This window comes from Myodes glareolus, chromosome 26 (assembly GCF_982192425.1).
Source record: "Myodes glareolus chromosome 26, mMyoGla1.1, whole genome shotgun sequence".
NCBI lineage: Eukaryota > Metazoa > Chordata > Mammalia > Rodentia > Cricetidae > Myodes > Myodes glareolus.
In genome coordinates, this window is record NC_142051.1 from 34899991 (window position 1) to 34916448 (window position 16458).

Sequence of the window (16458 nt, forward strand, 5' to 3'; positions counted from 1 at the left end):
ACCGATTATATTGCTGTACAAATATATCATTGTATAGTAATATATCTTAACACATTCAACAGCAAGATCTAGCAGCAGTAACCACCATAATCTCAAAGTAGAGATGAGCCTACATGATATTTTGAGATATCGGCAGCAACTATGAAATGATATGAAAATATCTGATTTCTTTTGGTGACAAAGGCATGGCTTCATTTAATGCTACTGTGCCTGCATCCAAAATGAGGAGAAGCGCTGCTTCAGTTAGAGCTTGCTGAAAACCCGCCGTATCTCCTGGGTTCCTTGAGTTCTGTCCACTCCAAACCATTCGTTTAAGCATGAGGAACCATAATATGAAATGTAAAGTGTCTCATTTTGTGGCAAAAAGCTTACTTGATTGACTTGTTTGGCCTATGAACTTATTCCTATATGTATTGTATAGGTCAGACATTTAGCCAACGGCAAGTGGATGGATGGGTGGATAGGTGGATGGGTGGATGGATGGGTGGATGGATGGGTGGGTGGATGGGTGGATGGATGGGTGGATGGATGGGTGGATGGATGGGTGGATGGATGGGTGGATGGGTGGGTGGATGGGTGGATGGGTGGGTGGATGGGTAGATGGATGGATGGGTAGATGGATGGATGGATGGATGGATGGATGAACAGATGGATGGATGGATGAGCAGACAGATGGGTGGGTAGAAGGATGGATGAAGAAAACGCAGAGAGGAGAAATGACTACCTAAATTCTCACAACTCATAAATAATAGAGCTATGCTCATAAAGGTATATATTAAAGGTATGTATTAAAGCACCTCTTGCATTCCCTTTAATACTCCATTCTTTATTGTTATATTACATTTGTTTGTTTGTTGTGTGCATGTACATGAGCATTCCATGGTACACATGTGGAAATCACAGGATGACCTTCAGAAATCGGTTCTCTTCTTCCGCACGTGGGTCCTGGGGATTGGTCTCCTGCTCTTTATTTTGTATTTTGTTGAGAGCTTTTGTTTCACTCTTAGAGCCACGTCATTTTATTATTTTGTTGTTGGTGCTGTTTACGTGTTCTTGTTTTGAGGTGCAGTGTCTGTATAGCCTTGCCTACCTTAAAACTTGAAATGTAGCCCAGGCTTGCCCCAATCCACGATCCTTCTCCCTAAGCCTCCCGGATGCTGGAAAGACAGATGCGCCCCACCATAACTAGATTTAGAGACACATTTTAAATAGCAATATTCCCAGTTAGTAGGCTGTCTATGGATTAAGAAGCTAATAGATCAAGAAGTTGTCTCTTATGAGTTATTGATGAGCTATGGATATGAGATTTGGAGAAAACCAAGATTCCTGACGACAGAATGTGTGGAGTGGTAGTTCGCTCTTGCTCCCTGATGCCGAACCGAGACCTGCTGTTTGCAAGGGACAAATCTTGGCTCAGTTGAAGAACTCTGTAATGATTAAGCCTACTTAGCAATGTTCCATAGTTGCCTGATGAGATATTGATCGGAAGTATTCAAACATTGATCCGTGTGTTTATTTATTAATTCAATAAACATTTATCGACAGTTTACTGTGAGTTGGATGCTGAGGTTGAGCTTGCTTTCAAAAGTAGAATAAGACAAACGGTGGTAGAGCCGAGAGTCTTCTGGGAGATAGACAATAAATACAACTTAAAAAAACAATTATAGGTGTTCTGAAGGAAGTGAGCAGAATGCCAGGGTTTGGAGTAGCAACTGGGGTGGGAGTCGGGAGAGTCGAGCTCCTGTGTAGGTGAAAAATTCACTTCAAACCGGAAAGATTTAAATGAGCGGGTCCAAAAGGGACTAAAGGGGAAGAAGCAGAGAAATAGTGTGTGGAGAGACCCTACGGTAGAAAGGTGGTAATGCTGCTTCTGAAATAAAGTTGCTATGGAAACAAAACCAGCTTGAAGGAAGAGAGCTAAGTGCTAAGTCCACTGTAGCCAAGGGGCCAGCTTAGGTGCTGTCTGGGAGTCATATAGATGTTATTCTCTTGTTTTTTTTTTATTTTTTTTTATTTATTTATTTTTTTTTTTGAGACAGGGTTCCTTTGTGTAGCTCTGCTGTCCTGAAACTTGCTCTGTAGACCAGACTGATCTCAGATTCAGAGATTCACCTGCCTCTGGCCTCCCAGAGTGCTGGGATTAAGGGCATGGCCCACCACTGTCTGGCATGGTATAATTCTAAGTGTAGTTAGGTGTGCAACATTAAAGAATGTTGAGCAAGTGTCAAATTTGTCTTAAAGAGCACCTTGATGGTGGGATACAAGACAGGTTGTGGCTATAAGTGAGAAACCGGTGAACCAGGAGGGAGTTGCTGAATGCAGGACAGGTTGTGGTTATACGAGAGAGACCGGTGGACCAGGAGGAAGATGCTGAATGCAGGACAGGTTGTAGTTATAAGGGAGAGACCGGTGGACCAGGAGGAAGATGCTGGATGCAGGACAGGTTGTGGTTATAAGAGAGAGACCGGTGGACCAGGAGGAAGATGCTGGATGCAGGACAGGTTGTGGTTATAAGGCAGGGAATAGTGGACCAGCAGGGAGATGCTGGATGCTTAGCCAGGTAGATGCTGTGGAGAGGAGAAGGACAGCTTGAGTGTTGGGAAATCTGTCTTGGACAGGGGCAATGATGGGAGTAGAGGACCTGGGATTGACCGGTGGTATTGTCAATGTGTTGTGCTAGAGTATTGATGGACAAGGCGGCCAGAAAGACAGTCTGGATGCCATTTTTCAGCAACTCTGAAGCCATGCGTGGATTCTGGTGGCTCTCATTGCACAATTAAATTAGTGTCTTTAGAGAGGTCGGGGAAGGGAGTCGGCACTAGTCGGCATGTAGAGGGTGCTTCTGGCATCTTGTGAACAGGGACCCAATTTGTTAAAAAGGTCTGTATCCCATGTATTTCATGCCTCATAACAAAAATTATCCCACCCAGAATAATATTAACTTTTCTTGTGGACAAATATTGGTGGACCGTCTTCTTCAGTCTTAAGATGCAGGGCAGGCTGCGGTTATAAGGGAGAAAGTAGTTGGATCGGGAGGGAGATGCTAGATGTAGGAAAGGTGTCCATGCTGCCTGCCACTCCCAATGTTAGGGGAATGATTTTAGCTGTCTTTTCAAAAAGTATTTTTGCTGAAATTGGTCAGAGGGAAGGAAAGAGATTGAGATGGGGGTGAAACAGGAACAGAAAGAAGGAAGGAAGAAGGATAAAAGTCTCGGAGCATCAGGTGGGATTAGGAGGTGGAGGACACAGGGCAGAACGGAAGAGCCGGTGTGAAATACACGCATCTTTCCAGTGCCCTCTGCAGGTGAGCTATACCCGGAGACAGCATCACCCACTTCTGCCCCTCAGCTCCCCTCTTACTGCATCAACCTCCTGCACACACTGGGCTTTTCCTTCGAATTTGAATCGCTGTGTAAATTTTCCCTTCGGATGGTCTCACAGATGCCATAAACGTAGTAAGACCCAATCGATATATATTCCAGAAGAGTAGATGGGACACGGGCGGTCTGAATGGCTGATAAAGTCTCACTTCAATTCGAGCGAAAGCTTTTTTTTTCCACTTTTTTTTAAGTTTAGTGAAGATGATTTCCTAATGATTGCCATGCTTATGATGTCATTTGATTCTCATGGCGATGCTGGGACTAGGCAGGGCATGAGGTAGGGATGTGTCCACTGTACAGTGTGGTGACCTGAAGGAGCCCCCTTGCCCCGATCCAGCCGGCTGTAAGTGTAGAGCAGGGACCAGAACTTGGATGCAGAGTTTTCTTAACTGTAAGTGGCTCTCTGGTGAGTCACACATAGCAAATATGGAGGCATTGTTTGAGAACAAGGGTAACCCCTGGGAAGAGAATATAAAATGAGCTGCCCAAGAGGGGCATCTTATCAGCCTGAGAAATTAATAAGCACCAGCTGGCACTCTTTTGTCTTAGAAGGAGAACCCAACATTCAGAAGTCTTCCTAACAATGGGTTTGAGTGAAAGGTTCCACGCTTCTCTGGATGCCCAACGTTGGAGGCCCAGCTTTGTGGACATTTCCTGTATCTCTTACCACACAAATGTCATCGGGTACCTCACGTGGCATCATTGCTCACGTGTGGAGACAGAGCTAAGGCTGGCCTTTGCCTTTCACACCCTAGAAATCGTGGCTTGGCGGCCCCTGGAGTTGCATGGAATACAACTAGTGTTTACTGGCAACAAAATAGAAGTTGCCATAAAGGAAAGCAACCCTATTGCTTTTGGATCCCCGCTCCCTGTATACTCCTGACCTGAGTGCGTGCATGCGAGTGCGCATGCGCACGGAAGTACGTCCATTGTCACATGCCCCACCCCCACCCCAGGTTGTTGTGTTGCGTCCAAACCTCTGTCTTTCAGTCTAAACATCATTTGAGTCGAGGGCCCTTTTTCCTCTGACTGAGAGAAGTTTCCCCTCGGCGAGGGCTAGGCTGTGGGCGTGTGGTTATGGTTAGACATGGCAGGAAGGAGAAGCAGAAGGACGCCCAGGGAACCAAGAAAGCCCAAAGGGCGGCAAGGCTTGGAGCTAAATCGAGATTGGATTTTTTTTTTTCCATGAAAGGCAGAAGTGGCAAAAGCATCATTACAAGGCATTAACCTTGTTACACATAGATGAACAAACAGAGGCTGGGGCTCTAAGAGAAATTACACATAATAAACTAGACAGAATAGGCTGAGAGCGACATTAACAATTATGCCCTAAAGGGAGAGAAGGGCAAAAGAGAAAATAGGCCAGAGGGGGAACAGAGAAAGAACAATTTCTGGACACGGGGGGGGGGGGGGCGGGGGGGCTGCTTGCACAATTTTTCCCCCTTTGCTGCTCGACTCCCTAGGTATTAACTTCACTTTTGTGAGGGGGTTCCTCTGGGGCCAGTCTTTTGTTTCCATTGGCTGAAACAAGCCTCAGAAAGGCCTTCTGAGGGTTCCTTTCTCCATTCACAGCGACCTGTCCATTTCTGCGTTTCTAGCATAAAAGAGTCCATTTCTATTCAGCCGGACCAGTCCTGAGAATTTTCTGGTTGCCCAAGCCTCCTCCTAGTTTCTTCCAGGCTCATAATTAGCTACAAAGTTCCGACTGTGTCTAAGGACCTCCCAGCTGGTCCGCTGCCTGATCCAGCAAGTTATGAGTCTCATTTCTTAAACAGTGGTTTGCAGAAAATTGATTGACAGTGGCTTAACGCGACAGCTGCGGTCACGCTAGTCTGTCCCGCCCCCAGGAACCTAGGGTCTGTTCTTTTCTCCTCTGCTAATCTCAGCCTGCTGGTTTTCAGCCTCCATCTTGGCTTTGATGGAAGCAAAAATGTCTTCCTTTTTCTGCACGTGATGTATATTCCATACTTTTTATACACCCGTACATTTTATACATTCTCTTACATCATGTAACTGTATTCCAAGGGGAGGAGTGAGAAAGAGGCCATGGCTTACCCTCGGAGTTTTCTGCTCTAGGATAACTAAGTCCTAAGAACCCTTCCGATGAGTGCCTTATATCTCACTGGGAGTGAACCCATAGTTCCATGAGGTAGGTAGGAGAGCACGTGTCTGGCAGTGGTGAGTGAAATTGCCCTTTGGTTGGACCAATTGCGGTTTTTGCCAGCTTAGCTTATTGTGATCTGAAGAACATTTGAGGCCTATTGGCAAAGGAGACCTTGGGTATGGTAGTACCCGTTTGCATTTCCAAACAGTGACGGCAAGCACAGCTCACCTGTACTCCTGGGTGACAGGCACTTTACCAAACTCTCCTGAGGCTTGTACACTAGCTCCTTTAGTCTTGGAACAACTGTTGGGAAGAAATGTTATTATCAACCCTTCCATGCTATAGAGCAGTGATTCTCAACCTTCCTGATGCTGTGACCCTTCATGCTGTGATGACCCCCAACCCTAAAATGACTCCATTGCTGCTTCCTGACTGTGATTTTGCTACTGTTACGAATCATAGTGTAAATATCTGATAGGTGACCCCAAAAGGATTGTGGCCCCCAGGTTGAGAACGGCTGATCGAGAGGCTAACACAATGGGTCTAAAGTAATTTAGCTAGAGAATAACAGGATCCAGGCTCAACATAGGTTCCCGGTCCTATGCCACTTTTGTCAGGGAAGGTGATTCAATGGATGTCACACCGCCCACTGTGACTCCTGGTGTGCTAGGTAGTGTTACTCGCACTACCGAGTGCACCAGTACTTGCGAGTCCTTCACCACCACTAGCCTACCAGTCAGATAGTAGAGAAAGCCCCGCACTGATTAAATAAATCACCCAGGTCTTTCAGTGACTACGGATTGAGTCCAAAGACAGGCTCGTACCAGGTGGTGTGTTTCGTCCCACCAGGCTCTCACATGTGGCCATGACACCGATTGAGCAGCTGTGCTACGTAGCTGTGCTAATGGTCTAGGGCTTAGTTTGGAAGACTGCATCTTCTGGGGAGAGGTCAGAAGTCAGGGGGCAACGCTAGGATACAGGAGATTGTAATCTGGGAACAATTTTCCCCTTGTTCCTCTTTAGCTTCTGACCAGCCTGTGTGATTTGGGACCAATCTTTGGCAGGCAAGATGTCTCACCCAGCCTCAGCAAAGGCCTCCCATGACTTCACTCTTCATGGCCTTCTGGAATAGGAACAGCTATTTGGTTATCTACAGCCTACCAGACCTAAGACTCCGGTTCCATTCGGGACTTAGAGATAACCCATAAAGCCGTCGCCTCTACTCTTTTTCTGTTGTGAGATGGCAGGAAGCGTAGTCCACCATTCAAAAATAAGAGTAGTGCGAGAACATTCTAGAAGCTCAGAAATGTTGCCCGATTCCCTGACGTAGCCTTGTGACACTCAGAAATTTCATAAAAAAATAATAAGCACAATAAACTGACCTTACACTTGGTCAGTTCTGGTTTTATTTTAAGTCAGGATATGCCATGTGTATGTGGGGATTTTCTTTCTTTTTTTTTTTATTAACTTAAAGGTCATCCAATGTTTTTTTCTACTCATATCATGAGGCTTCCTTATCTAAGCAGCAGCCTATTGTTTCAGTCCACAGACCCTCAGAGATCTTTTTCCTTTAACTTCAATTTTAACAGGATCGCTCCTCATCTTCCCTAACTACACGAGATTTGCTGTCTTTTCACGGGAAGCATCAATCTCTAGTGGGCCTTCCAAAAACTTTCTTCCAGGGAGTTCACTATAGAACATTTTATGCAAATGAGTCCTCTCTTAGGTGATGGCCTTCCTTCCTTGCAAAGGTGACGGGGTATTGAAGGATGCTATCCTAGCTCACAGAACAACGTCAACAAAGAAGTATCGATGGTACTTTAAAGCCTTCTGAAATCAATTTAGTCCATGAATCCATTTAGTTTAGATGTTAATGAAACTTGGTGGGTTTTAAAAGAATGAATATTTAATAAGACATAAATTGAAAGACATAAACACTGTTGGCAATAATATAATGAAGTTAATAAGTCTTGGGCTCCCCCAGCCCACCTCTCCACGCCCCCACCCCCCAAACAGTCCCAATTCAGGAGCCACTATGAAGCTTACTGATGTTTGCTGGCTTTCTCATTGGCTGGAATTTAAATGTGTCTTTGAAAACCATAGTACAGTTGGGAACCGGGCTCTGGCAGATAAAGTGTGCTATCACACTGTGTTCAGAAGCTGCACTGGGCAACGGCTCTCTCTCTCCTCAGCTCCCTATCTTCCAGAGATTTGTGGAACAAACTCAGCTTCCTGTCGTTGGAGGCAGGAAGCAGCATGGGGCCCTTCATTCCTTTTAAACAAAAAAGGGAAAGACATTTTGCTTGACACTCTCTGGGTCCCAGGTTGAAAGGGGGCCTTTAGTTAACGAGCAGGAGCAAGCATGTGATTACATGTGCTCCAAAGCCTGACAATTGAAATGCGTTTAGGTTGAGGGCTTGTGCTTTTCACTTCCCCTTTAGCGGGCGTTAGATCAGGGTCTAGTCCTACTCAGTTCCTCATTAGCTGGGTCACTGTGTCTTACCACCCTCCCCAGCTCTATCTGCCTTCTGCCCTCTGTATTAGTCTTTAGGCTTCATGGTGCACTATCCCATCTATTCCAATTCCCTCCCTTCTGGAGGCCTACTGGTAGTCTCCTGCTACCCAATAGGGCAGTCTGAGCAAGTCACAGAAGCCCATGCCTGGCTAAAACGAGCTACATTATAGTTCATCTTAGAACGAACCCGGCGTCCAGTACGGCGTCCAGCCCTGATTCAGAAATGGGTTCTCTCCTGGCAATAATGTAGAACTCTGCTATGAAGATCAAACTGCCTGTGTGTGTGTGTGTGTGTGTGTGTGTGTGTGTTGGGGGGTGTCAGGCATGTGGCGTGGATGGCCAGCTCAGTGCTGGCAACCAGTACGTGTGAATACGCAGTTCTGCGCGTCATTTTCCCTGGCTCGGACCAGCATGGTGAGTTGGCAGAGGAAGCGGTGAAAGCTGTTCCCAAGGATCCCGCTGAAGAGACTGTATCTAGGGTTCAGAAATGCAAGCGTCCTAAGAGTTCCTGAGTGGTATTTTAGCAGTATGAAGAGAGGTACTTATGATAAAAAAAAAAAAAAATGATCGTTTTTTTCCCCCCTTATTTGTTTGTTTCTGCAGAAAGATGGGGACCGGCCCGAACAGGTCCAGCCAATTGCATCTTCTACGTTGATCCATTCTGACTTGACGTCTGTTTACGGTACCATGGTGATGAACAGGACTGTCTTGTTCTTGGGCACTGGAGACGGCCAGTTACTTAAGGTTGGTTTCTCTGTGGTTCTTCGGATGTCTGCTTTTAAGAAGGTTCACTTGCTACCTGTCTGTTTTTAATTTTCCACCCTGCTCCTGAGTTCTACACAAGACCGTACCCCTAAGATTGCTTCGTTAATGCCATAGAAGACCCCCTGCCAAGAAGACTTGGAAGAAATTTTAGGAATCTGTATGTAGTCCCTCTTCCCCCGCCGCCGCCCTCAGCCTGCAATGAGGCACCAGCCGCCTGCACTCTGGGAATGAACCACACAGGGGCCCTTTCCTTACTCATAGCTGCTGGGTGAGATGAATGTGGGTCGGGCCCCTACCCATCCCTGACTCACCTTCCTGAGACACTTAACCTTTGAGTTCTCACTCCTTTACACGGGAAATGTACAAAGCACCTGATTTCTCACAACTTCAAAGAGATGAGCGATTACAGGCTTGAAAAGAAGAAGAAGAAGAAAAACAGGCATGCCCTCCCGCCCCCAGCCCACTCACCACCCACAGAGGGGGTTTGCTTTCTGCCCTTTGTACCCACACATGCCAAGGAGAGGTTCGAAATCTGAAAGTCTTTGAGACTCCCCTGGACTTTGATCTCATAGGACCATTTCCCCCACCATATGGATGGTCCCTGGTCAAGTTGAGGATTTTTTTTTTTAAAATCACCTGGGGGAAGGGACAACATGGAGGAGGAGAAAGCCAACAGACCCACCTAGGGACTTCACTGAAATCCTCCCATGATCCTCTTGTCAATGTCATTAGCAAGCATGAACTGCAGGTCTCCGGTGGCCTCCAATCACAGTCATTGTGGGAACTGTGTCGTTCACCCTAGACGCGGCTTGACCTCTCTCGGCAGCCGGTCAGTTGACACTCAGCGCAGATTCTTAATTGAATGCTGGCGGGTCTGTTTTGCCAGCTTCTGTCCCTCTTCGGCCAGCCGTGCCTTTAGGCGGATCGTTTAGCCTCTCTTAGCCGCCATCTCTCCAGCTGTAAAATGAGATTATACTAGACAAGCCAGGAAGAAAAAAATCATTTCCATCTCTGATGGCCTAGGACTCTGTCTTTGCACCCACAGCCTTCCTCCAACCAAACTTGTATCAAGCTTGTATATGTGCAGTCCTGTGTCCACACTTCGATCATACCTTACCCCCAGCCTGTTTTTCTCTTTTTCTTTTTGTTCTGTGATTTGCTGAGTCCTCTGTATTTGGCCCAAACCCCACCTTCTCTTTGACAGTGTCCTTGGAGGCATCTTGTTCTCCCTGTCTCCTGAGCTACCCACTACCAGCCTCATCGCTGACTTGTTACTGAGGTCGTACCTTGGTACCTAGCCTCTCTGGTTCACATTTGCTCTGCCAACTGGATTTGAAGCTCCTTGTAAAAGGGGCCATGAATCCCCCTCAGTCTGACATGGTGCCTAGTGCCGGGTAGGCATTTGATTGGATCTGTTTCCTTTGGAGTAAACCCAGTAACATATGGGAGGGAATTTGTTTGTGTATACCTTCTTTTGAAATACACATCGCTCATCTTTCCTGCCATGCTAGCTTCATTTCCTGGGAAAAGGAGAGACAGATGGACACCAATCATTGCACACTCCTCACCCAGGGATGCCCCTGGACATACTAACCCGGTTAGGCCAATCAGGCCCATTAACCCTGTGGAAGAAATTTCTATCCATCCTTCCTGGGTCTCCTTACCAATTATCTCTTCAGATTTGGGATGTTTTTGACAAGTGTTTTGACAAGAGCACTGTTTCCCCAAGCTGAGCCTCCCAGCCTGTCACATGGAGGATTGGAGGTGAAGGAAGACTTGCCTATAAATAGCTCCCCATGGGATGGCCTGGCTTCCCTGTCCTGTGGGTTCAGTTCAGCCATTCGTGTGCAGCTGTCCAAACTTCAGGCTTGCTGGGAGCCAGGGGTTGGAACCAAGCTGCATCTTCATGCTGTTACTAATGGAGAGGCAGTTGAGATTTAGTCCCCCTCTCCTTAGGATATGGGGTACCACTTTAACACCCCCATCTGTAGTCTCACGTTTAGGGTTCAGTTAACAAGGATAGATTAGCATTTTGTTTTTATTTTGTAACTTAATACTTTTATGGTGTTTCCCACATGTGAAGTCCTTCTACCTCTGCCTCTAACTAATTCAGCTCTCACAACCCCATTTTACAGGCAGAAGCATGGAGGCCTAGAGTTGCTGAGTGACTGGCCAAAGTTGCAAAAGGGCAGTGCAGGGATTTGAACTTGGGACAACTTCAGGGGCTGGAGTCATAGCCCCCAGTTACAGGGACCTTGCAGCCTGGGCCCCAGCTTCCAGGCTCTTCCCTTAGGGGGCTCTCAGGAAGTCAACAGTGTTTTGGAGGGGATCCCAGGCCTACTGGGGTTCCTGTGGTTGAGGGGACCTCTTACCTGACTCTGGCTTACTTCTTGAGAATCAACCCCTCCCCCCCACCCCGACTCTGTCTCCCGGGATAGTTCCCTCCCAAGGCAGGAGGTTGTGAAGGGTGAAAGCCCCACACATGACCAGTCTGGGAGTTTTCTCTAGACTCTCTCTTGTATCTCATGTGTAGGATGGATGTAGCCATTGAAATTACTTGGGAGAACCTCTACACCCCCAAGAAAGACAGAATTGGGCACAGATGCCCCTAGATTTTCCTATTCAGAAGCACCTCACTTCTGTCTTGTCTCACTTGTCTCTGGAACTGTTAGAGAAGATGAACACTGAGAGAAACATGCTCGGTTTCTAAGCCGTAATGTGGAGGTACTAATGAGTGGCAAAAAAAAAAAAAAACAAAAAACAAAAAGAAAACAAAGCCCATCCTGATGCAGACAGTGGGAGGAGAGGGAGAAGAAAGGGCTTGGATCACCCACAGCCTGACTCATCAGTTTCGCAGCGATCAAGAGGCGAAGGCATTTTGACATGTGCCAGGCACCGTAGTATATGCCTGGCTGCGTGTGAGGCTGGCATCCGGCAGCCAGTTGCTGTTTTTACCACCACCAGCAAAGACCCGATTTCTTAAATCTCTGCAAACCTCATGGAGTTTTAATATAATTTGGTCCCATTTTAAACCTCATGCTATTTAAGTGATTTTCCCCCCCCCCCCCTGCTTGTGAAAGAACTGTAGTCTCACGTAGAGAATTGCAGGGTGGGGGGAGGGGGCAGGGCAGAGAGGAAGGCGAAGAAAAAAAATGATCCTTAATTGCGTCATATAGAGGCAACTGCTGTCAGCATTTTGGGTTCTTTTTTTGCATAGTTGAGGTCAGCCCTTATCCAGCTCTGCATCCTTCTCCTCTTCAGCTAATGAGGAAAGAGGCTTCTATTAAGATGCTGCTTCAAACCCTTTGTAAACAGTAGTTTTAAAATAGCTCTATCGTGTTCTGTTATGCGGGAACACAATTTTGAACTTGTGCCTAGATACTGGATCAATTTTTTTTTTAAAAAAAAAGTCTTTGGCGATCCCCCCACCTCACCCCGCCCCGCTAACTCCAGGAAGACGGCAGTACTTCCAAAGGGAATATTTCAGCGATGAACCGTGAAAAACCTGGAGGCTTTATGGTTTGCCAGTGCCTTTACTGCCGTCCTTCTGCCTTTGAAAAATTGTAGGGGAACTGAAGAGATGTGGAACTCGCAGGTCCTACCCTACCAATTTCTCAGCAGGTATTTTGTGGTCCTGCAGCAGGTCATGCCCACCCCGCCCCCATTGTTTCCCCATTTTGCATCGTTTCCGATATATATATATGTATGTATATGCTTTATATATATTCATATATGTTTATATATGTTTTTAATATATGTTATATTTGTTATATATACATATATATATGTATGTTTTTAAACGTTGTCAGCATCTCCACTGAAATCGGCGGAAAAGTGTGCCGACTCCGAACTCAGTGTTTGAAAATCCACATGGCATGTGTCACACGGGGTATGCCGTCTTAGGAACACATGCCGACGCGTTCTCCAACTGTGGAAGAGTCTGCCGTTTGATGCGGCTTCCTTTGGGCTGACTCTGGGCCTGTAGAATGTTCTCCTTATCTCAAGGGCGGAGCGGAAGAGTTTGAGCTTTTCCAGGCGGTACCATAAGTAATAAGGGGATCTGCATGAAATTTATGAAATTTGGAATTGGTGACTTTCTGCCTGCCCATTAACCTTTCTTCCAAGCATGAAAGATAAGAAGGTAGAGGTAGCGGGTGAGAAATAATAATAGCCAGCATTTCTGAACTCTGACAACATACCTCCCTCCTGAATCGGCATCTGCATGGGTTAATTCACTTAATCCTTACAAGTCAATACCATGGCCATTCCCACTTCATCAGTGAGAAATCCTGGGGCTTTAGGGCGTTAGGTAGCCCGTTCAAGGTGATTTGAACGGGGGAAGATCTGTCCCTAGAGTCCAAGCTTTTATCCTCCAGCCAAACTGCATTTACAGTTTAAATGTAATCTGTGGAGCTTGACAGAGTGCTTGGGACGAGCTGTGAACTTTTCTGTCTGATACTGAGGTACCTGGGCTGATCCCAGGACACCAGTGTTTGAGGTTTTCTGAGAAGGGGCTATGGTTTCTGTGGGTTTTTTTTTCAGTTTGTTCCTATTTGGGGACGACTATTTTCTGGCAGCTGAAAGATGAGCCCCCTCTTAGGGCTGCCAGTGACCTCGGCACCCCCAGTAGAACTTGGCTTTTCCCCAGTAAACGTTCTGTGCTCATATTGTTTGAATGACCCCCCGATAGGAGAACTAGGGTTTCCCAACTTCCTTGGTGCCGAGGTAGGGCGCCAGGCACAGGAAGCTCTGTGTCATACTCTGCCCACATAAACAGCAAAAGGGTATTTCTCATTTGCTGCATCAGAACTGGCGAGGCTGCCAGTACTGACAATACTGTTCCTACAAATGACTTTTCATTTTTCCAGACCATGGAGTCAAATCAAGTCAATTCCAGCATTCAGCTAGAAATTCCCGAAGAATCTTGCTGGACTTCTGGCTATTGAGGTTCTCAAGTGAACATAAGAGAAAGTTTTAAAAATGTAATATTTTACAGTACTCCCACAGAATGTAAAAATAGAAGAAGAAGAAGAAAAAAAAAAACTCGGGGACAGGCCTGGAGCTGGTGGGGGGAGGGGAGGGCTGAGCAAAGGTAATGGGCCAGATAGTAGAAACCACGGGAAGTGTCAAGCTTGAAATGGGCTCCGTGGTTGGCTGTGTAGAATGTCATATGAAGCTTATTTCAAGTTCACTCCATTTCACACCTTCGGGCTCGTGAGTCTGGGGGCTCCCTGGCTTGGAACGGTGACTCTCAAGTAATACACAAGTGGAATTCGGAGTTCAGGCCGTGGACTTGTACTTCCCTAACTACCTATTGGGAACCAAGTAGACTGGAAACGGGAGAGAGAGAGAGAGACCCAGCATCTTCACACGTTAGCAGTATCAGTCCTAACTACAAGGGCCCACGACACAGCATTAGACAATTGCTTTGTGTGGCGGGGGGGGGGGCAGTTTCCTTCCCAGCGTTTCTCAAAAACTATTTGACTGGAAGAATAAACAAGACACGTGGCTCATTTACCCTTCCACAGACCAGCTTATCTGTTCTTCGGAGAAGGAGAAATAAGAAAGAGAAACAAGAAAAGTTAAGACATCTTAGCTTTTTGGACATGGCTTTTCAATCTCACGACAATCAGAAAGGAACAAAGAAATAGTGTTTTGTTTAGTTGTCCCTTCTTTCTCTTCTTCATCTTTACCATGTGGCATGGAGCGGTCCTGTGACTGTGGGGTGTGGAAATCTCTGCTCGTTTAATTTTAGCAGCCTGGCTGGGATTTTTTTTTTCTTTTCCGCATGCAACAAAAATCCCAGGGCTAGTTAATAGCCTACCATGCGGTTTCAGGAAGATGTCAAGAGAAACAGCATGTTGACATGAACTGAAATTCTCCATCGGGGAACATTTGTTTTCTACACAGGCCTTGGCTGGAAGAATGTGATGAGCATTACAAAATCTCGAGTGCTAAGAGAGTAGCATTTCATTTAATAAATATTTTCCTGCAACCTGTTCTATACCAGGCACTGTTCTGGTTACTTGGATACGGAGGTGATTCCAAAGAGCTGTGTATGTTAATCCTAGCACTTGGGAGGCAGAGGCAGGAAGATCTCTGAGTTAGAGGTCAGCCTGGTATTCATAGTGATTTCAGGACAGCCAGGGTTACATAGTGAGACGCCTATCTCAAAACAGCAGCTACGAAAGTTAGCCAAAGAGAGAAGTCTGCTGAGTGTGTAGGGGAGCAAAGGCAGAAAATAAGCAAGTTAATTACCCAAGGCTAAAGTCACGTCATCCTGAGAAGAAGCCAAGAGGGATGGAGAAAGAAAGACAGTGGGCCCAGTGGAGAAGCAGGAGATCCGGGAGAGCTCCTTGGAGGTCAGGCTGGATGGTGAAAAGGATGTAAGAACATCCACAGAGGAGGCAGGGTGACTTCAGATTAGATCTATATTAAGGTCGTATGCGGGAAGCAATAAATAAAAATCCGCCTCGTGCCCTAGTGGAGTGTTGTGTGCATTGGATAAGGTCTCTTATGCAAAATTCCACCCGTGTTGGGTCTCTGTGGCTCACGATTGCTTCCTGCACTGCTCCTCTGAGCCGCTTCTTTTTCCAAAGGCACAAGGAGGAATGTCTCCCTTGCTCTCGTCTCTGCATAGATACCCTCATGCACTCCACAATTGGAAGTCCCTGAGGTCCCCCTGTACCCCTGGCCTGGCTGGGCTGGGAGATGTCAGGAGAAACCTGTGCTCATTGCCAAAAGAGGAGACTGAGGACTGCCCAAGCGGATGTCCCAGCCTCTTCCAGTAGTGCATTTGGGACCTTTGGGAGAAAAATGACAACTTCCCGTTCTTTCTCTCTCCAGTGTGTAGAGGTCATTGTTTGCATAATCGGGCCAAAAGAAGAGCAGTTTTTTTTTTCAAAAATTGTTACACTTTAAGTCCATTTATTTTATTTATTTATTTATAATGGTGTGTGTCTTTCTTTTTTTATGATTTTTATTGAGCTCTACATTTTTCTCTGCTCCCCTCCCTGCCTCCCCCCTCCCCTTCAACCCCCTCCCAAGGTCCCCATGTTCCCAATTTACTCAGGAGATCTTGTCTTTTTCTACCTCCCATGTAGATTAGATCTATGTATGTCTCTCTTAGTGTCCTTATTGTTGTCTAGGTTCTCTGGGATTGTGATTTGTGGGTTGGTTTTCTTTGCGTTATGTTTAAAAACCACTAATGAGTGAGCACATGTGATCATTGTCTTTCTTTGTCTGGGTTGCATCACTCAATGTGATGTTTTTTTAGCTCCATCCATTTGCCTGCAAAATTCAAGATGTTATTTTTTTCTGCTGTGTAGTACTCCATTGAGTAAATGTACCACATTTTCCATATCCATTCTTCAGTCAAAGGATATTTAGGTTGTTTCCAGGTTCTGGCTATAACAAACAATGCTGCTATGAACACAGTTGAGCACATGTCCTTGTGGCACGATTGAGCATCCTTTGGATATATACCCAAAAGTGGTGTTACTGGGTCTTGAGGAAGGTTGTTTCCTAATTTTCTGAGAAATTGCCACACTGACATCCAAAGGGATTGTACACAGTTTGCATTCCCACCAGCAATACAAGAGTGTTCCCTTTATCCCATAACTTCTCCAGCATAAATTGTCATCAGTGTTTTTGATCTTGGCCATTTTTACAGGTGTAAGATAGAATCTCAGAGT

At 46.1% G+C, this 16458-nt stretch overlaps 1 protein-coding gene across 2 annotated transcripts in view; it reads left to right on the top strand.

The window, feature by feature from the left end:
- Plxnc1 (plexin C1) overlaps positions 1-16458 on the top strand; it is a 151708-nt gene that overhangs the window by 14122 nt on the left and 121128 nt on the right. For both annotated transcript variants that reach the window (XM_048418318.3, XM_085683337.2), the window contains exon 2: positions 8603-8743. In XM_048418318.3, coding sequence (XP_048274275.3) covers positions 8603-8743 — 141 coding nt within the window. The remainder of the gene's footprint in view (positions 1-8602; positions 8744-16458) is intronic.